The 25324-nt window shown below is 38.5% G+C and overlaps 1 protein-coding gene across 10 annotated transcripts in view; it reads left to right on the top strand.

Moving 5' to 3' along the window:
- Positions 1-25324, top strand: part of ETAA1 (ETAA1 activator of ATR kinase) — a 123874-nt gene that overhangs the window by 9823 nt on the left and 88727 nt on the right. For 6 of the 10 annotated variants that reach the window (XR_011386605.1, XR_011386609.1, XR_011386607.1 and 3 more), the window contains exons 6-7: positions 4349-4446; positions 6527-6551. The exons of 1 other annotated variant lie outside the window; for it this stretch is intronic. Coding sequence is in view for 3 of the 9 variants with exons in the window: in XM_070069032.1 (XP_069925133.1) it covers positions 4349-4446; positions 6527-6547 (119 nt within the window). In the remaining 6 variants the exon portion in view is untranslated. Of the gene's footprint in view, positions 1-4348; positions 4775-6526; positions 6552-11360; positions 11425-25324 lie in introns of those variants that run through there. 3 more of the 10 variants (XM_051837721.2, XM_051837750.2, XR_011386608.1) reach the window with 2 other exon arrangements.

Here is a 25324-nt window from a genome sequence, read left to right as displayed (position 1 = left end):
CTTGGCAGGGCCAGACCAAATGATTTTGCTGCCCTTACATGGCTTGCAGGCCTGATGTTCCTCTCTAATTTGTACTACAGAACATTCTGATTAAAAACCTTACTAGTATAATATCTGATATAAAACTCAATGAGGATTGGTGTTGAGGTGCAATAGGTTAAGCCCCTACTTAGGATGATTGTGTCCCATTTTGGAGCATTTGGTTTGAATCTAGCTACTCTGGGCCTTTGATCCAGCTTCCTAATAATACACTTAAGAAGCAATAGATGACAACCCAAGTCTCTCAGCTTCCATCACCTACATGGGAGACTCAGAGTTGTTGGCGTTGTTGGCTCCTGGCTTTGGCCTTGCCTAGCCCCTGTTGTTGTGGGCATCTAGAAAGTGAACCAGTGAGTAGAAGGAGCTCCTTTCTGTCTTTTCTTCTCACTCTGCCTTTCAAATAAAGAAATACATCTTCAAAACAAAGCAAAACTCAGTGCTACTTGTAATGGTTAGAATTTTGAGTTTTCATTTGATATGGTCTGTCATTTCTTATTTTTTATTCCTCTTTCCCCCAATTCTCCATCCCAAGTTCCATTATTTCTAATCTCAAAAATTATATTTCAAGAGTTTTTTCTCTCTACTGCTTCCATGCTTACTCAAGCCAACATTTTTTGACTTGAATACTGCAGTTATTTTTTGTGTTCTCTTTTTTAGTCTCTAATTGCAGAATAATATTTTAGAACCAGAAAGGCAAACATGGTATTCTTATTAGAACACTTTCAGTGGCTTCATATAATATTTCAAATAAAATCTACACTTTGTGATCTACAGAGTCCTGGATTATCTCTCTTTAACCTTCCCTTTTTTTCCTGCTCACCTGCTTAGCTTCAGCTATACCAGCAATCTTTCCATCTCTTAGATTCTTTCTTAATTTAGAATCTTAAATCTTAACAGTATGCTATTATTCCTTTTGACTAAAACTACTTCCAACATTTCATTTCTCAACTTTCACTATTTTGTTGGTGCTTTTTTACTCTTACATTTCAATATACTTGCTTCTGGAGGGTCTGTGAGTCTTCATGTTTATTTTCCATAATTTCTTAATTCCTTTTTTCACAGGTTGCAATTAAATATTTAGAAACTGTTGTCCCTTATCAGTGAATCCTTTGGCCTTTCACACAGCATCTGGCACTTCGAAGATGTTGAATAAATATTTAACTGAACATCATGTAATATAATGTGAAAAATCTGTTGTTCACTGATACTAGTATATTTTTTGCAAAGGAATATGTAACTACTTGTGATTCTTAATGCTTGTGCTTTCCCACAGCTTCATGTCTTTGTACTTCCTATTTCTTTCACCAGAGACATAGCACTTGCATATGCATTCACCAAATTTACCTGACCAATTTCCATTTGTCCTTTAAAATACAATGTGTTTCTACCTACCTAGAATGATTTAAATTCATTTTCTCTGGGGTGCTAACTTCCGTTGCAGCATTTATTATGCTGGCTTGTAATTACGGATTTTCTTAATCAGTCTCTCTCATTTGAAGTTAATTTTAGGATTCTTATCTATTATGTAGATCAATGCTAATATGGTGAGGGAGTTTTTAGTTTCATTTAGCATTATTATTTTCTGTCATTTAGATTCTGAGTGTTGCTTTTGTTGGCATTACTGCTACAACTTTCTTGTTTAAGTGATTCTTTTCCCCCTTTTTTAAACTTACTGAGGTAATATACTAGTTGCTTGGAAAGAATGAAAACAGTATAGAATAATTTGAAATAAAATGTTATCTTTTGTATAACCATTCTATCAGGAGAAATTGCTATTTTTTTTTAATAGAACTGGGCCATTCCAAAGCCAGGAGTCAGGCAGGGTGTAGGGGCCCAAAGACTTGAGCCATCTTCCACTGCTTTCCCAGGCCACAGCAGAGAGCTGGATCGAAGTGGAGTAACCAAGACTCAAAATAGGCACCCATATGGGATGCGAGCACTGCAGGCAGTAGCTTTAGGCACTGTGCCACAGCGCTGGATCCCATTCTCTGAAATTTTTAGTGGATGCTTTACTTTTTAACTTGCTTTATCAATTTTGCTTTTAAGTTTATTGATAGTATTTAATCTCTTAGTATTACCCTCGTCAATATTTTCTGTTTTGTGTACTTTATTTTATTTTGATATTTAGCAAGCTGCTTTCTAGGAAATACCTAAAAAAGTCCTTTTAACTTTCATTGATTTAAGACAGGAGTTGGCAAACCATGGCATGTCCAAATCCAGACTGTAGCCTGTGTTTGTATAGTCAACACACTAAAAAGGTTTTGTATGCTTTAAAGTGGTGGGAAAAAAATCAAAAAATATTATTACCTGAAATTCTTATTTTATTTTCCATTAATAAAATTTTATTTCAAATAGCTTATCATGTTGATGCATTGTCCATGACTATTTTCTTGCTATAGTGGTGGAGTTGATCAGTTAGGATAGCAGGACCTTTGACCTTTTACAGTTAATATATTTTCTGACCCTTTACAGAAAAAAAAAATGAACCCAACACTTTAACGATTAAGAAGGGCCTCATATGCTTAGTAACTTGCAACAATTTGAGGCTTTTCTGTGTATTGTTGGTATACATTGAGTTAAATGAAGGGCAGTTGCGTGGCCAGTGCTGTGGTGTAGCCGGTAAAGCCACTGCCTGCAGTGCAGGCATCCCATATGGGCACCAGTTAGAGCCTGGGCTGCTCCACTTCCCATTCAGCTCTCTGCTATGGCCTGAGAAAGCAGTAGAGGATGGCCCAAGTCCTTGGGACCCAGCACCCATGTGGGAGACCCGGAAGAAGCTCCTGGCTCCTGGCTTCAGATCGGCGCAGCTGCGGCTATTGCAGCCAATTGGAGAGTGAACCATCAGATGGAAGACCTCTCTCTCTCTCTCTGCCTCTCTGCCTCTCTGCCTCTCCTTCTCTCTGTGTGTAACTGCATTTCAAATAAATAAATAAATCTTTAAAAAAAAAAAAAAGTCCGGCGCCTTGGCTCAATAGGCTAATCCTCCGCCTGCAGCGCCGGCACACCGGGTTCTAGTCCTGGCCGGGGTGCCGGATTCTGTCCCAGTTGCCCCTCTTCCAGTCCAACTCTCTGCTATGGCCCGGGAGTGCAGTGGAGGATGGCCCAAGTGCTTGGACCCTGCACCCATATGGGAGATCAGGAGAAGCACCTGGCTCCTGGCTTCAGATCAGCGCGGTGCGCCGGCCGAAGTGCACCAGCCACAGCGGCCGTTGGAGGGTGAACCAACAGCAAAGGAAGACCTTTCTCTCTGTCTCTCTCACTGTCCACCCTGCCTGTCAAAAAGAAAAAAAAAATATATTGGCTAATTAGTCAGACTAATATATTCAAGATTCTGTACAGAAAAAATAGCTGTGTGTTAGATTACTAGCTTGGAAAATAAGATAACAGAATTATCTGAGGACTTATTTGAAAAATTTATTTCTTACTTTGAATATCTCCAGTCCCATTTTTAATTATACCAACAAAGGAAAGTAAGGCACATGATATATTTGGAGAAACATCTGTCTTAGTTACCAAGAAAAATGTCTTATAGCAAATTCTGTATCTTATTCTAGATCAGTAAATATTTTTCTTCTGGCACTGCTGCAGATCCTTCTCTGGAAAGCACATTTTACATGAATGTTTTACCAATAAAAGTTCACTTAAATATATATTAGTGTTGGTCTTAAACTTAAAATATCATTTAAGTGAGGAAATATAAAGTTTCTATAAAACATATCCTTCAAATAAAAATATAATCTCTTTAAGAGTGAGACACAAATGAGCAGTTTCACATCAGAGATTCATTCTATCAGTCTAAATTATTTTTCTGAGACAGCTGAAATGAAAACATTGAAGCTCCCCAGGGAAAAAAATAGGTATGAATATTAATTAGCTTATATTACAGTAACAGTACACGTTGAGGTATTAATACCCATTTTTATATTAAGCCAATTAATTGATTATAGTCTTTTTTTATTTATATAATATTTAAAGTCCCAGTGTGTTTACTTTCAAGATATATTTATTCATAGGTTATATGAATTAATTTCATTGTCAATGATAATTATTTGATGGGCATCAAAATCAACATAGTTTTTAATCATATTTAATTTCCTCATTCTGAAAAGAGTGCAACAAATAGGGGTAGATTGGTTTTTTTGTGACCAAGAGCTTTATGTCTATGTATTGGAATCTTGTATTGGTAGTTTAGTGTGATTAAATAACCAAACAATGTAGCAAATCTGAGTAATAAAGCAACAATTAAAGTTCATATGCAGAATGACTTAATGGCCTATAAAACTAACATGGACATTTTGATTACTTTTAGAGGAAAATGAGAAAAACAGAAAGTATTCTCCTGAAGAAATTCAGAAAAAAAGACAAGAAGCACTGGTTCGAAGAATGACCAAAGCACAGGCATCATCTGTAAATACAACTCCCACTTCATTTCTTTAATGAAGTATTACTTGGAAGACTTTATAAAGACTCTGAAAACTATCTGTGATAGGAAATAATTTTTTCTTTATTTCTCTGTGAGAAATTAAATGCTAACTTATAAAGCATGGACATTTTATTTAATAAATAAGTGTTTAAGTAGAAATTGAAAACTTTTTTTTGAGATGTATGTGAGAGTAATTACATAGAAGTTTTGGAAATTCAGGAAAGTTAACAATTATGTATTAGAATACAGAGGAAAACAGTTACATTTTTACATATTATGAATAAAAAGGATCATTAAAAATAATTTACTTAATTTTCTTTTGTAATGTCCTCCTATTACAAAGTTCTAATTTACTAAGTTAGTATAGACTATTTTTAGTTTAATAACTTTTGCTTAAGGCTTTTATTTATTCATTTCCAAATTCTAGGTAGTATTTCCATATTCCTGAGAAGACAATTGGCAGAAAAGAATTTAATTCATTTTTAAGGAAATTATTATTTTTTAATCCCTAGTCTGAATTGGATTTGAATTTTATTATTTCTAAAATGTGACATATTTTAATAACTAGACCATTTTTAGGAAAAATACTAAAAATGGGAGATATGGGTTAGATATGTAAGTAATATGAATCAATTTAGAACTGGCAGAAACTAGATATCATTTGGTGCAATTGTTTTATTATACAGGTGAAATAGTACTGTTATTTTCAAAGTTATAAAAAGCTGCTCTGCATCAAAATGATTTCTTTGGACATCTAGACAGTCTACTTTTTTTTTTTTTTTTTTTTTTTTTGGACAGGCAGAGTGGATAGTGAGAGAGAGACAGGGAGAAAGGTCTTCCTTTGCCGTTGGTTCACCCTCCAATGGCCGCTGTGGCCGGCGCACCGCGCTGATCCAAAGCCAGGAGCCAGGTGCTTCTCCTGGTCTCCCATGGGGTGCAGGGCCCAAGTACTTGGGCCATCCTCCACTGCACTCCCTGGCCACAGCAGAGAGCTGGCCTGGAAGAGGGGCAACCGGGACAGAATCCGGCGCCCTGACCGGGACTAGAACCCGGTGTGCCGGCGCCGCAAGGCGGAGGATTAGCCTAGTGAGATGTGGCACCGGCCAGTAGCTGTCTTTTAAAAAATACTTTCATATATTTTCGTATTATTTGAAAGGCAGAGAGAGATGAGAGCAAAGGAGAAGAGAGAGATTGTCCACAGCAGAGAGCTGGACTGCAAGAGGAGCAACCGGGACAGAATCCGGCGCCCCAACTGGGACTAGAACCCAGGGTGCCAGCGCCGCAGGTGGAGGATTAGCCAAGTGAGCCGCGGCGCCGGCCGACAATCTGCTATTTGCTTCAGATTATTAGTATGCTAAATAACTTGTTTGAGGGAGCATTAATTATTTTGTAGAATAAAACAAAAAATTAAAAATTAAAAGCACATTAAGTACTATATAATAATAATGCTCATTTTTCCTTTTTTTAAAAAAATCTTCCCAGGATACAAAAATAAGACTTTTCTTTCTGATTTTCCTGTCATTATTCAGTTTCCTCCTCTGTTAATTTATTTACTGTATTGATTTGCAAAATAATTTGAGTTCTCCCCTAAAGGCCCATGTGTAAAGTCTTAATCTCAAAACTATTATGTTAATGGATTAAGAATGGAACTTAATTGAACTATGGTTTCAATGGTAGTCTCTTATAAAGTTTGTGATAAGATTAGGTTTTATTGTAGAGGCCCTATAATCAAATCATTGTGGCATAGTAAGGATTGAAACAATGGCATGAAGGAAAACTGTGCTCACCTTGTCTCTCTGCTTCATGACTTGCCATTTGATCTTTCCTTTACTTGTATTCAGTCAGCTACCACCCTCACCAGAGGCTAGATCAGTGGAGCCAGTAATCTGGAGTTGTGAACCTTCAAAAGTATAAACCTTAAGTAAACCTGCCTACCTAAGTAGTTCCTCTCAGATATGTTAGATAAAGCAATGAAAGGCTGACAAATATACTCACTTTACTAATGTTTTCTTCTCTATTATTTTTCCCTTGTTACCTGTTTGGAATTTGCTGATCCTGTAATAGAAGTCTAACCAGAGGACATAAGGAAGTAAGGATGCTTTATTCCACCTAAATGGCTTTAGGAAACTTAAGAAAATTTATAGATATGAAACACTGTTGTATGGTGTTAACCACTATTCAGTGTCTTAGAGCTATGATAATATAGTGGTTATTGTTTATGTGGTCTATATGATTTTGTGAATGGTATTTTCATACATTCACATTTTGGGTAACCTGTATTGTGCAAGAATACATTATAACGCAAGTAAATACAAGTAAGTTTATATAAGAAAATGAAGAGCTGAGTTATCTTTTTCTGAAGTGCCTTCACTATCTTCTAATTCCACTTTGGATGTCTATCTTTGCTTAAGCTCTTCTCTGCTTACCACTTGTTTTCTTTAGAGTGCTTTTAGCCTATCTGTCTGTTCATTTGGAATTGGCCTTATGACTTTGTTTCTTTGAAAGTCATACTTGACCATCATCACTGTAACTGATTTCTCTCTGGTCATGATGGTACTTATTTCTTAGATCTTTCATGGGCCATTCTTTAAATGCCTTATGTAACATTCAGTTATATATGTCTTATATAGTATTTTACAGCTTATAGTTTTGTGCTGTTTTCTTAAGTCTGCCATATTCTCATATAGCTTGTAGTGTTACTTACATATTTTTCTCTAAGTGACTCATTTCTCTTTAAAAGGAAGTTTTATAGCTCTTGGATGGTGGGGGATAGAGTAGCCCAGCTCATGTGAAGCTGATCATGATTGTCTTTCCAAGATAGCTCCTGTTCATCACTTTCCTCTCCTATTCTAATTCATCTTACTTTAGCCAGTGTTGGAAATAGTAGATGTTGAGTAGCCTATGACTGAGCAGGCAGAGGATGGCCTGCATAGTTTTGCTAGCTTGGCTCTTTCCAGAAGTCTATAGGGAATCTATCTCCACAGGGAAATGGGGCAACTGGTAGGCCTGACAGCTCTCTTCCAGCTCAAGTTCTGCTGCTGTTTATACATCTGAGAAAGACTGATCACAGTAATGCCATTATTTCAGCAAAGAGACTATTGCAGAGTAAAGCCTATCTCTCCTTACTTTTTTCCTAATGTCAACAGGCTACTATGATTTCAGGAATAATTGGGTTACTTACTACAAAATCAGTTGTATATATGTAAATATGTAACACATCATGGGAAATACTACCTTATATCATTATACACTACCCTGTTAAAACCAACTTTTAAATTGGAGCAGAGATATTTTACTTATCTCTGTCTACCTGACTTAGAAATATTCATTGGCTACCTACTAAATGTTGAACAAATTTAGAAAGATTCTGGTGGCAGGGATGCTGTGTTGCCCCCACCTGAGGCTGTTTGGTTTCAAATATCTTAGCTTTATTGAAGGTTAGAAAATCTTTTTAGGAACAATTTAAATTTGTCCAGCACTGATTGGTGTAGGCAATAATTTATAATCTGATCATGCTGTTCAATTATTACCCTGTATGTTCACTTGCAGAATTCAAAACCAGAACAGCAGGGTTGGCCTTTTCCTTCTCTTAGACTTCATAAATGACTGTGTAGATAAAAGTGAGATTTTAAGGAAAAAGTGCTGTTTATAATACCTTCCAAAACATGAAGTGCTAAGGGGTAAATAAAAAAAAAAAAGCTGGAAAAAAGCAGTACACTGAAAACTATAGAACATTGCTGAGAGAATTTTTTTATTATTATTATCTGACAGGTAGAGTTATAGACAGTGAGAGAAAGAGAGAGAGACAGTGAGAAAGGTCTTCCTTCTGTTGGTTCACCCCCCAAATGGCTGCTATGGCCGGCACTGTGCCGATCCAAAGCCGGGAGCCAGGTGCTTCCTCCTGGTCTCCCATGTGGGTGCAGGGCCCAAGCACTTGGGCCATCCTCCACTGCCTTCTCAGGCCACAGCAGAGAGCTGGACTGGAAGAGGAGCAACCAGAACTAGAACCTGGCGCCCATATAGGATGCCGGCGCCACAGGCAGAGGATTAACCAAGTGAGCCACGGCGCCGGCCCCAAGAGAAAATTTTAAAAACCCAAATAAATGAAGAGATTCAGAAGTCTCAATATTGTTAAGATGTTTTCCCTAAGTTACTCTAAGATCCAATACAATCCAAATCATACCAGCTATTTTAAAAATAGAAAATGACCAAAGCATTTTAAAATTCACATGGAAATGGAAAGGACCTAGAATTTCCAAAACAACCAGAAAATTAATAAATTTGAAGGCAAACAATATCTGATTGTAAGACTTGTTATAAAAGTGTAGAAATTAAGACAGTGGCATAAATAGATGAGTGAAACAGATGTTTTTTTTAAAGATTCATTTATTTATTTGAAAGTCAGAGTTACACAGAGAGAGGAGAGGCAGAGAGAGGTCTTCTGTCCCATGGTTCACTCCTGCAATGGCTGCAATGGCCGGAGCTGCACTGATCAGGAACCAGGAGCTTCTTCCGGGTCTCTCATGTGGGTTCAGGGGCCCAAGGACTTGGGCCATCTTCTACTGCTTTGCCAGGCCATAGCAGAGAGCTGGATTGGAAGAGAAGCAGCCGGGACTAGAACTGGCGCCCATATGGGATGCCAGCATTTCAGGCCAGGGCATTAACCTGCTGCTCCACAGCGCTGGCCCCAAAACAGATTTATAAATAAACACAAATGTGTACACTCCTTACTTTTCAAAGTTGTGCCTTTGTAATTCAATAGAGGATCTTCAGGGGAAAAAAAAAATGTGCTGTAAAAATTGACATCTGTATGGGATAAACCAGAAACGTTAATATCTTACAAGAGCCAAAAAGGGCTAACAAAATTTGAAGTGATTAATCTATGAGAAAACAAAACTGTTGTGACCTTGAATTCACAATTTTTAAAAATTTTAAGGTACAACACCAAAAGAAATCCATAAAACAACAAATTGATGAACAAGACTTTTATCAAAATTAAGATGACTGGTCTTCAAAACATATTTTTAAGATCTAAAAAAAGGATCCAAAATTCAGTCAATGAGGGAAAGAAATCTACAAATGGTACTGGGACAACTAGTTATGCACAGGCAAAAGAATTAAGTTGTACCCCCACATCACACCATATACAAAAGATTAAAATGCATCATAGAACTAAATTCATGGAGCTCAAGCTGTGACATAGTAGCCTAAGCCTCCGCTTGCGGCGCTGGCATCCCATATAGGCACCTGTTTGTGTCCTGGCTGCTCCTTTTCCAATCCAGCTCTCTGGTTATGGCCTGAGAAGGCAGTAGAAAATGGGCCAAGTGCTTGGGTTCCTGCACCCATGTGGGAGACCCAAAAGAAGTTCCTGGCGCCTGGCTTCAGATTGGCTCAGCTCCAGCTGTTGTGGCCATTTTGGGGAGTGAACCAGCAGATGGAAGATCTTTCTGTCTGTCTCTCCCTCTCAAATAATTCTCAAATAAATTATTTAAAAACAGGAATTTTTTTTAAAAAAGTGAATTCAAGAGCTAAAACTTCAAACTCTTTTTTAAAAACTTAGAATAAATCTTCAGGCCTTATGTGGTCTGTTTCTGGTTTAGGTGACCCAAGAGTCTGTATACTTGGAGGCGTGGTCCTTCAGGGCAATAGTATTCATAGATGGTGTGGATCTTCAGAAGTGGGGCCTTGAGGGAGGTAATTAGGTCATTGAGGGTAATTAGGAATTACCTCCAAAAGAGATTTCTCATGGGACTAGCTAATTCTTGAGAGACAGTAGAATATACTTCAATTCCTGAGGAGTAGAACAGGAAAGTAAGCACAGGACCTTGCCTAGGAACTCAGTGTCAAGCCCACCATGGTCAAACCCAGCACAAGACAAAATCCAGCAGCCCTCACACTAGGCCAGCACTCACAGATGGAGTCTGTAGATCTGCATCCTGATGGGACATATTTGTGTCTTGCCTAGCATCACTAGCAGCCTTGCTGTGTGGGCCTGGGGTATACCCTGATTCTGTACCGGTCCTTGCAGGTGTGACTTGGCATCAGCCTTGGAACCCAAGGGCTCCTTCATTACCTTTCCCCCAGCATCCAATTCTTAGAGAAACACTCTGTCCACTGGGGGTGAGAAAAGGAAACACACAACTTTGCCTGGAAACTCAGTTCCAGAACAGAACCAATACTGGGAGAATCCCAACAGGCCCTGTCTCTAGGCCTGGGGCCATAGGATGCAATCTTGAGACCTGTGACCTAAGCCTAAATGATGGCTAGTTAACAATAGCCTTGGACTGCAAGTGCACTATAGCATCAGGCCTGTGATGGTAGCATAGACCTTGCTCTTCCCTACATGGTACACTATTCTTAGCAGACTGTGGACTCTTGGATGTGACTTGGTACTGTGACATTGGTCATGGATTTCACACCACTTCTTCCCCCTATCCCAGGACCCCAGTGTAGAGTCATTGTCCACTTAGGGAAGAAGGAGGTAGGTACCAAGTCATTGCATGGGAGGCAGGGACCAATTCTTCCCCCAGAAGGCCCAGACACAAGCAGGATCCTGCAATGTCTGACCATACACTGGTGACTAATGATGAGAATCTGGGCTCACCCTGGCTTCAGGTTGAGACTTGTTTGGATGGACTATACTTTTTAGTCACTCTACCAGTTCCTTCTAAATAGCACACAAACTGCACATTTGGGATAAACTTGGTATGGGGACTCTGACAATGACAACACACTAACCACAGACTTGTGGCAAACCTAGACTTAGGGTGCCATCTAGTGCTGAAATACTCAACATAGACTCAGAGAAAATAGTATGCTTAGAATTAATAGGAACAGCACAAAACAAAGCCAGATTAATGGAATTTAATAGGAATGAATATCTAATCCTTTATTGCAGTTGTCATATGGAAATGATCATCAAGGACTTGAGAACAGTAACCTCATGTAATGGACAAAATAAGGTATAAGAAACTGACTGTAGAGCAACTGATATGTGCAAACTCTTGGACAGAGAATTCAGAATAACTTTACAGAATATTCAGTGAGCTTCAGGAAAACAAAGGGAAGCCAGTCAGTACTCTATCAGAGAAACTTGATAGTTTGAAGTCATTTTAAAAATAAAAAATCCTAAAGTTGAAAAGTACAATAATTGAAGTTAAAGGTGTGATGAAAGTGATCATTAACAGAGTAGATCAAACAGAAAAATATATCTGAACTCAAATAATATTTGAAAAACAGGAGATAGAAAGGGAAAAGAATTAAGGCTTATGGGAACTTTGAAGCAATATTAAAAGCAAATATTCTGTTATTGGGGTTCAAGATCCAAAACCCCCTCATGGTAGAAATTCTGAACAAACTAAGTAGAGAGGAAACATGCCTCAACATAATAAAGGCTGTATATTACAAACTTTAATAATTTACATCACAGTAAATGGGGAAAAGTTGGAGGCTTTCTCTGTGAGAGAACAAGACCAGGATGCCCACTTTTACTTAACATAGTAGTATAAGTCATAGCCAGAGCCATCAGATGAGAAAGAAAAGGCAACTGAATTGGGAAGGGAAGGAGGAAATCAAATCAGCACTGTTTACAGATGATATGATCTTATATAGAAAAGCCTAGAGCCAGCGCTGCGGCTCAATAGGCTAATCCTCCGCCTAGCGGCGCCGGCACACCAGGTTCTAGTCCCCGTTGGGGCACTACATTCTGTCCCGGTTGCCCCTCTTCCAGGCCAGCTCTCTGCTATGGCCCAGGAGTGCAGTGGAGGATGGCCCAAGTGCTTGGGCCCTGCACCCCATGAGAGACCAGGAGAAGCACCTGGCTCCTGGCTTTGGACCAGCGCAGTGCGCCAGCCGTGGCAGCCATTGGAGGGTGAACCAACGGCAAAGGAAGACCTTTCTCTCTGTCTCTCTCACTGTCCACTCTGCCTGTAAAAAAAAAAAAAAAAAAAAAAAAAAAAAAAAAAAAAAAGGCCTAGAGATAAGGCCAGCGCTGTGGTACAGCAGGTTAATGCCCTGGCCTGAGGTGCCAGCATCCCATATGGGCACTGATTCTGGTCCTAGCTGCTCTTCTTCCAATCCACCTCTCTGCTATGGCCTGGGAGAGCAGTAGAAGATGGCCCAAGTGCTTGGGCCTCTGCACCCACGTGGGAGACCCGGAAGAAACTCCTGGCTCCTGGCTTCATATCAGCACAGCTCCAGCCTTGCGGCCATCTGGGGAGTGAACCAGTGGATGGAAGACCTTCTCTCTGTCTCTACCTCTCTTTGTAACACTGTCTTTCAAATAGATAAAATAAATCTTAAAAAAAAAAAATCTAGAGATTCTTCCAAGAATAATAGAATTGACAAGTACAGCAAAATTGTGGAATAAAAAGCACACAAAACTTGATATTTTTGTAGTTGATGGTGAATTACCTGAAAGGGAAATCAAGAAAGCAATCCCATTTACAGTAGCTACCAATAGATAAGTAAAATACCTGTGAATAAATTTAATCAAAGTTGTGAAGGGTCTGTGCAATGAATACTGTAAAACAGAAGAAAGAAACTAAAAGAGGACACAAAAATTTGGAGGATATCATAAATTGGATGAGTCAATATTGCTAATATGTCTATACTGCCCCCAAATGATTTATATATTCTACCAAATACCAATAAAATTGTTCAGAGAACTAGAAAAAGCAGTCTTAAACTTCTTAGGGAACCACAAAAGCTAAGCAATCCTTTTTTTAAATTACAGTTTTATTTATTTATTTGAAAGGCAGAGTAACAGAAAGGGAGAGTCAGAGAAAAGTGAGATCATCCATCCAGTGGTTCACTCCCCCAAATGCCTGCAATAGACCAGCTGAAGCCCCAAACTGGCTCTTTATAAGGGTGGCAGGAATCCAAGTTCCTGGACCATTATTTGCTGTCTCCCAGGCACAATATCAGGAATCTGGCTCAGAAACAGAGATGGGATTTAATCATAGACACTCCAATATTGGATGTGAGCATCCCAAGCTTGGTTTAACCTGCTGTATCACAATGCCCACCTGCAGAATCATCTAGGGCAAAAAAGAACAGATTATAAGGCATTATGCTACCTGACTTCAAAATATGAATATACTGTAAAGTTACAGTAATTAAAACACTATGGTACTAACATAAAATCAGATGTATAGACAGGTAGAACAGAACAGAGACCTAGAAGTGAACTATACATTGCACCAACAGCCAACTATATATCTCACAAAGGTGCTAAGAACATGAATTGGAGAAAGGACAATATGTTCAATAAATGGTGCTGAGAAAATTGGATAATCACTTGCAAAAGAATGACACTGACCTCTGTCTTTCACCATATTAAAAAAACAAACACAAAATGGATTTAAAGACTTAAATACAAATTCTGAAACTGAAACTCTTAGAAGAAAGCATGGAGAAAATGCTTCAAGAGATTACAATAGACAAGGATTTTTTTTTCATAAGACCCCACAAATAAACAAAAGCAAAAATAGACAAATAAGATTCTATGAAAACAAAAATATTTTGCATGGCAAAGAAAACAATCAACAGAGAGACAACTAAGAATAGGAGAAAGTATTTGAAAACTGTATATCTCACAAAGGCTATGTATCCAGAACATAAAAGGAAACTACTCAGTAGCAAAATAATAATATGCTTTTTTGTTGTTGTTTTTATTTTTGACAGGCAGAGTTAGACAGAGAGAGAGAGAAAGGTCTTCCTTCCGTTGGCTCATCCCACAAATGGCCGCTACAGCCGGCATGCTTCGCCGATCCGAAGCCAGGAGCCAGGTGCTTCCTCCTGGTCTCCCATGCAGGTGCAGGGCCCAAGCACTTGGGCCATCCTCCACAGCACTCCCGGGCCACAGCAGAGAGCTGGACTGGGAGAGGAGCAACCGGGACAGAATCTGGTGCCCCGACTGGGACTAGAACCCGGTGTGCCGGCGCCGCAGGCAAAGGATTAGCCTAGTGAGCTGTGGTGCCGGCCCATAATATGCTTTTAAAAAAGATTTATTTAAGGTCGGCGCCACGGCTCACTAGGCTAATCCTCTACCTGCGGCTCTGGTACTCTGGGTTCTAGTCCCGGTTGGGGTGCCGGTTCTGTCCTGGTTGCTTCTCTTCCAGTCCAGCTCTCTGCTGTGGCCCGGGAGGGCATTGCAGGATGGCCCAGGTTCTTGGGAACCTGCACCTGCATGGGAGACCGGGGGGAGGCACCTGGCTCCTGGCTTCAGATCGGCGAAGTGCGCCGGCCGTAGCAGCCATTTGGGTGAACCAACGGCAAGGGAAGACCTTTCTGTTTGTCTCTCTCTCCCACTAACTCTGCCTGTCCAAAAAAAAAAGATTTATTTAAAAGGCAGAGAGACAGAGATATCCCATCTGGTGGTCACTCCCCAAATTACTACAATGACCAGGGCTGTGTCAGGCTGAAGCCAGGATCCTGGAACTTCCATCTCTTTGACATATGAGAGGCAAAGACCCAAACAGTTGGGCCATACTCCACTGATTTCCCTGGCACATTATCAGGACTCAAACCACACTCAAGTATGGATATGGGATGCCGGTGTAGCAAGCTGTAGCTTATCCTACTTTGCAACAACATTGGCTATAGTTATCTGATTTTAAAATTGGCAATAATTCTATTGGACATTTCTCAAAAGAAGACATACATACGGCCAACAGATATATGATTAAATGTTCAACATCACTAACATCAGGTAAATGCAAATCAAAATCACAATGACATTACCTCAGAAAAGTCAAAATGGTTATTTATCCAAAGGACAACAAAATAAGTTCTGGTGAGGATGTGGAGAAAAGGGAAGCTTTGCACACTGTTGATGGTAATGTAAACTAGTACAGACATCAATGGAAACAGTGCTGAGATGCCTCAAACAATTAAAATTAGAACTATTGTATGATCCAGTGGTCCCTCTTCTGGTCATGTGTCCAGAGGAAACAAAAACATGTGAAAGAAATATTTGCATTCTCATATACTATTCACAATAGCAAAGAAATGGACATAATCTTAAATGTCCATAAACTGATGAATGGATAATGATGGAACACTACTCAACCATAAAAAGGATGAAATTTTGAAATTTGTGACAACATCAATGGAAATGGAAGCTGCCGTGTTAAATAAAATAAGCCAGGAACTGATGCACCCTACCACTCTCCTTCCTTATCTATTTCCTTTTTTGTAGTTTTTGAGATAACATATTTTAAATTTACAGTACAGTTAAAAAAGGCTTAATGCTTTGACAAATAAGAAGTTTAACAAATAAAAAGCAAAAAGACCCTAGTTTAGTGGAAATATAGACAATGGTGATAAACAATAATTGAATGAAAAAAATGACCCTTTCACCCATATACAGTCCATTTTAAAGTAATCACAGATAATTAACACTATAGAAATATAACATTCTTAACCACTGGTTTCACAAAGATATAAAACAAAGTTTTACAAAATTATATTTGCAGCAATAGTGATACACATAGACAATTCTCTCATTTTTCTTTTCTTTTTAATTTCAGCTCCCACATGTAAGGGAGAATATGAAGTATTTAAGTTTCTGGGTCTGGCTTATTCACTCCACATGATGTACTCAAGTTGCACCCATTTTGTTGTAAATGGTAGAATTTCATTCTTTTATTTATAGCTGAATAATATTCCATTGTGTATATATACTACATTTTCTTTATCAATTCATCTGATGATGGACATCTTGGTTGTTTCTAAATTTTGGTGGCGGGGAGTGGGGGAGAGGTGGAATGAGGGAAGGAGGAAGGGAATATCATTACGTTCTTAGAATTGTGTCTACAAAGCACATTGAATCCGTTAAAAACTAATTAAAATTTAAAAATAACATCTAGAATGGATTTCTAATATTTTCACCATGAGGAAATAGTAAGTATTTGAGGAGACATTTATACTTACCTTAATTTGAACATTCTACAAGATTTACATAATACCAAAATATCATGTGGTATGTGCCATAAATATACACTATTTTTATGTGTCAGTTAAAAAAATTTTTTTAGGAAAAAATTACTTGCAATGTAGAATCTGAAGCCAAATCAGGGAGCTTCTTATATTATGGTACACTAAAACCAACTGGAATATGCTATAATTTGATCTTTTATGCATGAAAAGTAGCATCATGATCATTTGAAAAATACTGAGTTTTCAGATCTTCCTCATGTTGATTGAAATATTTTATTATATAATCACCTTTCTACACTATCATTATCAATTTCAAAAATCTTTAATGTGCTGATAACTTTCAAATTCACTGTGGCTTGTACATATTTTATAAAATTGTAATCTTTGCATTAAACTGCATTTTATGCCTGGCAAAAATAATGCCCGTTGTTTTCATGTGGTTAACTTTGCTCATTTTTCAGAAAACTCCTGCCAAACACCCAACTCTGAATAACTCTACTTTGTCATCCATGTTTTAGGTAAAACTGTTATCCCATGTAAAAACATATCAAACTAATTCAGGTTATACCAAGTACTGCTCCAAGAGACAACCATTTCACTTTGATATGCAGCAGAAGGGCTTTGTGTGTACTTACCATTTGGTTTCACACAATATCCAAAGGACATATTCTGAAGAGTTGAAATTTTAAGGAATGGCTGTTTTGCTTAGTGGTTAAGACTCTGTTAAGATGTACACATCTCACATCAGAGTGCCTGAGTTCAACTCATGGTTGGATTCCTGACTCCAGCTTCCTGCTAATGCAGACCTTGGGAGGCAGTAGTGATGGCTCAAGTAATTGGGTTCCTGCCGCCTATGTGGGAGACGGATTGTATTGCCAGCTCCTGGCTTCAGTGTGGCTCAACTGTAGTCATTATGGGCATTTGGGACATAAACCTGCAGATGAGAGTGGTGTGTCTCCCTCTCAAAGAAAGTTTTTGTACATCTTTGTTTTAAGTGCAAGTGAATGACAGTGAAGAATATAATGAATACCTGTCCATTTTGTTGCTAGTTTTGATTTGTATGCAATGTCAGTAATTGTACTTTCTATGACTTTTGAACCACTAGTAGGTTTTTGTTTGTTTTTTTTTTTTTTTTTTTTTTTTTTTTTTTTTACAGGCAGAGTGGACAGTGAGAGAGAGAGATAGAGGGAAAGGTCTTCCTTTGCCGTTGGTTCACCCTCCAATGGCCACCGCGGCCGGTGCGATGCAGTCCGCGCACCATGCTGATCCAATGGCAGGAGCCAGGTACTTATCCTGGTCTCCCATGGGGTGCAGGGCCCAAGCACTTGGGCCATCCTCCACTGCACTCCTGGGCTACAGCGGAGAGCTGGCCTGGAAGAGGGGCAACCGGGACAGAATCCGGCACCCCGACTGGGACTAGAACCCGGTGTGCCGGCGCTGCAAGGCGGAGGATTAGCCTAGTGAGCCGCAGCGCCAGCCCACTAGTAGTTTTACCTACTATTGGTTTTGAACCACTAGTGTAAATGTTAACACAGTGAAAAGGGCAAATAATATTATAGTGGTATTATACATATACAAATAGTTTTGACCTTGCAGTTTCTCTAAAAAAGTTTCTTGGAAACTTCTAGGGGGTCTGAAGACTACAATTTGAGAACCGTTGCTAAAGAATATACTGTTCAACAATTAGAAGCATCAGACCAGAATTCCTACATTGAACAGTATGAATTAAGGATGGTTATAAGGAGATCTATAATAGGATACAATATGGAAAAGTTAAAGATATTGCAACGAATACATTTTAGAAAATCCTTATCAAAAATTAGAATGATTGCTACTGACACTGAGGAACATTGTTTCTTCTCAGTAAAGAGGAATTGCTGGGTCAGTTTTTATATTCTTACTCTATCAGGCCAATTACAGATTTTTGCAGTGCTATCTAAGGACTACTGAAATAGTTGTAGTTGTTCCTAAGGACTGATGAGAATATAGCTATATAAATGAATATGTGAGAACAAGGGGGGAAAAGGTAAAGGAAAATTAAGAAATAAGACATGAACAAGTGGAAAATAAGCCATGGGGATGTCAGTCCAAACAAAATTCCCAACTTCACACTTAACCTATATGCTTCTCTAGAGTGGTGATAATAGTGGAATATAATTTACTTTTATTTAGCTGTTTGCTGTTACTATTTTGAAATGTGAGAGATATTTGGCCAGTTCAGTCTTTCTGAGTACAGTCTCGGGATCTATTGCTTTATAGTGTCCACTCAAATTTCCCTTCTGAGCAGAGTTATTTCTAGTGCTGGCTTACTTTGAATGGCTATTCTTTGTCACATAATGGAAAAATCCTAGAATATCTTTCCTTATTAGATACCATAGTTCATATTTACAGCAAACTCTACTGAATGGTGGTGGATGAAAAACAGGAAATACTGTCTCCAAACTTCATGATTAAGAGAAAGTGAACATCTAGATGTTTCTAATGAATGATATGAAGCTGTGAAACTATGCACTTTCATTTTTTATTAATAATTTTTTCAGGAATACAAATTTCATTAGTACAACTTTAGGAATATATTTATTTTTCTCACTGTACTCACCCTCCCACCTATACTCCCACCCATCCTCCTCCTTCCTCTCCCCTTCCCAGTCCCATTCTGCATTAAAATTCATTTTCAATTAATTTTGTACACAGTAGACCAACTCTATGCTAAGTAAAGATTTCAACAACTTGCACACACACAAACACAAAAGAAAACTGAGAACTAGCTTACCTTTTCCACCACATCCTCACAGCATTTGTTGTTTGTTGATTTCTGTATGAAAGCCATCTAACTGGGGTGATGTGAAACCTCATTGTGGGTTTTTTTTTATTTTTTTAAACTTTTATTTAATGAATATAAATTTCCAAAGTACGACTTATGGATTACAATGGCTTCCCCCCCATACCGTCCTTCCCACCCACAACCCTCCCCTTTCCCACTCCCTCTCCCCTTCCATTCACATCAAGATTCATTTTCGATTATCTTAATATACAGAAGATCAGCTTAGTATACATCAAGTATGGATTTCAACAGTTTGCTCCCACACAGAAACATAAAGTGAAAAATAATAGATGATTCTTTTTTAAATGATGATGAAATCAGAGCAGACCTATTGTCATGTTTAATCCCAGTGAGAGTCAAGTTGGGAATTGATAATTTTTTTTTTTTTTTTACAGAGGATCAGTTTAGTATGCATTAAGTAAGGATTTCAACAGTTTGCACCCCCATAGAAACACAAAGTGAAATATATTGTTTGAGTATTCGTTATAGCATTAAATCTGAATGTACAGCACATTAAGGATAGAGATCCTACACGAGGAGTAAGTGCACAGTGACTCCTGTTGTTGACTTTACCAATTGACACTCCTGTCTATGGCATCAGTAATCTCCCTATGCTCCAGTCATGAGTTTCCAAGGCTATGGAAGCCCTCTGAGTTCTCCGACTCTTATCTTGTTTAGACAAGGTCATAGTCAAAGTGGAGGTTCTCTCCTCCCTTCAGAGAAAGGCACCTCCTTCTTTGATGACCTGTTCTTTCCACTGGGATCTCACTCGCAGAGATCTTTTTCCAGAGTGTCTTGGCTTTCCATGCCTGAAATACTCTCATGAGCTTTTCAGCCAGCTCCGAATGCCTTTAGGGCTGATTCTGAGGCCAGAGTGCTATTTAGGACATCTGCCATTCTATGAGTCTGCTGAGTATCTCACTTCCCATGTTGGATCACTCTCCCCTTTATTTACTCCATTGGTTAGCGTTAGCAGGTACTAGACTTGTCTATGTGCTCCCTTTGACTCCCAGTCCCTCCACCATGACCAACTGTGAACTGAAACTGATCACCTGGAACAGTGAGATGGCATTGGTACATGCCACCTCGATGGGATTGAATTGGAATCCCCTGGTATGCTTCCAACTCCACCACTTGGGGCAAGTCAGCCTGAGCATGTCCCAAATTATACATCTCTTCCCTCTCCCATTCCCACTCCCATGTTCAACAGGGATCACATTTCAGTTAATTTTCAACACTTAAGAATAACTGTGCATCAATTACAGAACTAAACCAGTCATATTAAGTAGAACAGATAAAAAAACTACTAAGAGGGATAATGTATTAAGTTGTTCATTAACAGTCAGGGCTATGCTGATCAAGCCACCGTTTCCCATAGTGTCCACCTCACTCCAACAGGTTTCCCTCTTGGTGTTCAGTCAGTTGTCACCGATCAGGGAGAACATATGGTATTTGTCCCTTTGGGACTGGCTTATTTCACTCAGCATGATGTGTTCCAGATCCCTCCATTTTGTTGCAAATGACTGGATTTCGTTGTTTCTTACTGCGGTATAGTATTCTAAAGAGTACATATCCCATAATTTCTTTATCCAGTCTATCGTTGATGGGCATTTAGGTTGGTTCCAGGTCTTAGCTATTGTGAATTGAGCTGCAATAAACATTAGGGTGCAGACCTCTTTTTTGTTTGCCAATTTAAATTCCTTTGGGTAAATTCCAAGGAGTGGGATGGCTGGGTCGAACGGTAGGGTTATCTTCAGGTTTCTGAGGAATCTCCAGACTGACTTCCATAGTGGCTTGACCAGTTTGCATTCCCACCAACAGTGGGTTAGTGTCCCTTTTTCCCCACATCCTCACCAGCATCTGTTGCTGGTAGATTTCTGCATGTGAGCCATTCTAACCAGGGTGAGGTGAAACCTCATTGTGGTTTTGATTTGCATTTCCCTGATTGCTAATGACCTTGAACATTTTTTCATGTGCCTGTTGGCCATTTGGATTTCCTCTTTTGAAAAATGTCTATTGAGGTCCTTGGCCCATCTCTTAAGTGGGTTGTTGGTTTTGTTTTGTGGAGTTTCTTGATCTCTTTGTAGATTCTGGTTATTAACCCTTTATCTGTTGCATAGTTTGCAAATATTTTTTCCCATTCTGTCGGTTGTCTCTTCACTCTCCTGACTGTTTCTTTTGCAGTACAGAAACTTCTCAATTTGATGCAATCCCAATAGTTGATTTTGGCTTTGACTGCCTGTGCCTCCCGGGTCTTTTCCAGAAATTCTTTGCCTGTGCCAATATCTTGAAGGGTTTCTCCAATGTTCTCTAGTAACTTGATGGTGTCAGGTCGTAGATTTAGGTCTTTAATCCATGTTGAGTGGATTTTTGTGTAAGGTGTAAGGTAGGGGTCTTGCTTCATGATTCTGCACGTGGAAATCCAATTTTCCCAGCACCATTTATTGAATAGACTGTCCTTGCTCCAGGAATTAGTTTTAGATCCTTGATCAAATATAAGTTGGCTGTAGATGTTTGGGTTGATTTCTGGTGTTTCAATTCTGTTCCATTGGTCTATCCATCTGTTTCTGTACCAATACCATGCTGTTTTGATTACAACTGCCCTGTAGTATGTCCTGAAATCTGGTATTGTGATGCCTCCGGCTTTGTTTTTGTTGTACAAGATTGCTTTAGCTATTCGAGGTCTCTTGTGCCTCCATATAAATTTCAGCACCATTTTTTCCAGATCTGAGAAGAATGTCTTTGGTATCTTGATTGGTATTGCATTGAATCTGTAAATTGCTTTTGGGAGAATGAACATTTTGATGATATTGATTCTTCCAATCCATGAGCATGGAAGATTTTTCCATTTCTTGGTATCCTCTTCTATTTCTTTCTTTAAGGTTTTGTAATTTTCATCGTAGAGATCTTTAACGTCTTTGGTTAAGTTTATTCCAAGGTATTTGATTGTTTTTGTAGCTATTGTGAATGGGATTGATCTTAGAAGTTCTTCCTCAGCCATGGCATTGCCTGTGTATACAAAGGCTGTTGATTTTTGTGCATTGATTTTATACCCTGCTACTTTGCCAAACTCTTCTATGAGTTCCAATAGTCTCTTAGTAGAGTTCTTTGGGTCCCCTAAATACAGAATCATGTCATCTGCAAAGAGGGATAGTTTGAGTTCTTCCTTCCCAATTTGTATCCCTTTAATTTCTTTTTCTTGCCTAATAGCTCTGGCTAGAACCTCCAGAACTATATTGAATAGCAGTGGTGAGAGTGGGCATCCCTGTCTGGTACCAGATCTCAGTGGAAATGCTTCCAACTTTTCCCCATTCAATAGGATGTTGGCTGTGGGTTTTTCATAGATTGCTTTGATTGTATTGAGGAATGTTCCTTCCAAACCCAGTTTGCTTAGAGTTTTCATCATGAAAGGGTGTTGTATTTTATCAAATGCTTTCTCGGCATCTATTGAGATAATCATATGGTTTTTCTTCTGCAGTCTGTTAATGTGGTGTATCACATTGATTGTCTTGCGCACATTAAACCATCCCTGCATACCAGGGATAAATCCCACTTGGTCTGGGTGGATGATCTTTCTGATGTGTTGTTGCATTCTATTGGCGAGAATTTTATTGAGGATTTTTGCATCTATGTTCATCAGGGATATTGGTCTGTAATTCTCTTTCAGTGCTGCATCTTTCTCTGGCTTAGGAATTAAGGTGATGCTGGCTTCATAGAAAGAATTTGGGAGGACTCCCTCTTCTTCGATTGTTCTGAATAGTTTGAGAAGAATTGGAGTTAGTTCTTCTTTAAACGTCTGGTAGAATTCAGCAGTGAATCCATCTGGTCCTGGGCTTTTCTTTGTTGGGAGGGCCTTTATTACTGTTTCAATTTCTGTCTCAGTTATGGGTCTGTTTAGGTTTTTGTTTTTTTTTTTTTTTTTTTTTTTTTTTTTTATTAAGCTTTTTTTTTTTTATCTTTTATTTAATGAATATAAATTTCCAAAGTACGTCTCATGGGTTACAATGGCTGTTTAGGTTTTTGATGTCTTCCTGGTTCAATTTAGGCAGGTTGCATGTGTCCAGGAATCTATGTTTTCTAATAACTTGATGGTGTCAGGTCATAGATTTAGATATTTAATCCATTTTGAGTGGATATTTTGTGTAAAGTGTAAGGTAGAGGTCTTGCTTCATACTTCTGTATGTGGAAATCCAGTTTTCCCAGAACCATTTATTGAAGAGACTGTCCTTGATCTAGGGATTGGTTTTAGCTCCTTGGTCAAATATATGTTGGTTGTAGATGTTTGGATTGATTTCTGGCATTTTTATTTTGTTCCGTTGGTCTATCCATCTGTTTTTGTACCAGTACCAGGATGTTTTGATTATAACTGCCTTGTATTATGTCTTTAAATCTGGTATTGTGATGACTCTGGCTTTTTTTTCATTGTATTAGATTGCTTTAGCTATGGGAGGTCTGCTGTGTTTCCAAATGAATTTCAGTATCATTTTTTCTATATCTGAGAAGAACATCGTAGGTATTTTGATTGGTATTGCACTGAATCTGTAAATTGCTTTCAGAAGAAAGGAGATTTTGATGCTATTGATTCTTCCAATCTATGAACATGAAAGATTTTTCCATTTTTTGTATATTCTTCTATTTCTTTATTTAATGTTTTGTAATTCTCATCATGGAGATATTTGACATCCTTTGTTAAATTTATTCCAAGGTATTTGATTTTTTTTGTAGCTTTGTGAATGGGATTGATCTTAGTAGCCCAATCTCAGCCTTGGCCTTGTCTGTGTATACAAAGGCTGTTGATTTTGCTGTATTCATTTTATATACTGCTATTTTACCAAACTCTGCTATGAGTTCCAATAGTCTCTTGGTATAGTCTTTTGGATCTCCTATATATAGAATCATGTCCTCTGCAAATAGGAATAGTTTGACTTCCTCCTTCCCAATTTGTATCCCTTTGATTTATTTTTCCTGCCTAATGGCTCTGGCTAAAACTTGCAGGACTATATTGAATAGCAATGGTGAGAATGGGCTTCCTTGTTTGGTACTGGATTTCAGTGGGAATACTTCCAACACTTCCTCATTCAACAGGACGCTGGCCATGGGTTTGTCATAAATTGCCTTGATTGTGTTGAGGGATGTTCCTTCTACACTCAATTTGCTTAGAGTTTTCATCATGAAGGGTGCTGTATTTTATCAAATGCTTTCTCTGCATCTTTTGAGATAATCATATGTTTTTTGTTCTGCAGTTTGTTACTGTGACGTATCACATAGATTGATTTGCTAATGTTGAACGATCCCTGCATACCAGGGATAAATCCCGCTTGGTCTGGGTGGATGATCTTTCTGATGTGTTGTTGGAATTGATTTTCTAGATTATTTGTTGAGGATTTTTGCATCTGTGTTCATCAGGGAAATTGGTCTGTAGTTTTCTTTCTCAGTTGCATCTTTTTCAGGTTTAGGGATTAAAGTGATGCTGGCTTCATAGAAAGAATTTGGGAGAATTCCCTCCCTTTCAATTGTTTTGAATAATTTGAGAAGAATTGGAGTTAGTTCTTTAAATGTCTGGTAGAATTCAGCAGTGAAGCCATCTGGTCCTGGGCTTTTCTTTGTTGGGAGAGTCTTTATTACTGATTCAATTTCCATCTTTGTTGTTGTCCGTTTAGGTTTTCTGTGTCTTCATGGCTTATTTTAGGTAGGTTGTATGTGTCTAGAAATCTATCCATTTCTTCTAGATTTCCCAATTTGTTAGCATACAGCTCTTTGTAGTAATTTTTGATGATTCTTTTTATTTCTGTGGTGTTTGTTGCTACATTTCCTTTTTCATCTCTAATTTTATCGATTGGGTTCTTCTTTTTTTGTTGTTAGTTGAGCCAATGGTGTATCAATTTTGTAAATTCAAACAACCCTCTCTTCGTTTTGCTGATCTTCTGTATTTTTTATTTAATTTTGTTGATTTCTTCCTTAATTTTTTAAAAGATTTATTTACATATATACACAACCCAGGAACCCAGCACACAACAGCCTCAGCACCAGCTTTGGAGAGCAAGGTGATACCAGACTGCAGCAGCCCAAGCCTGGCAAAAAAGCTGTTGGGAGAGCCT

This window comes from Oryctolagus cuniculus, chromosome 2 (genome assembly GCF_964237555.1).
Source record: "Oryctolagus cuniculus chromosome 2, mOryCun1.1, whole genome shotgun sequence".
Lineage (NCBI taxonomy): Eukaryota > Metazoa > Chordata > Mammalia > Lagomorpha > Leporidae > Oryctolagus > Oryctolagus cuniculus.
The sequence above is the reverse complement of the archived record's forward strand: the minus strand, read 5'-3'. Positions and strand labels throughout refer to the sequence as shown.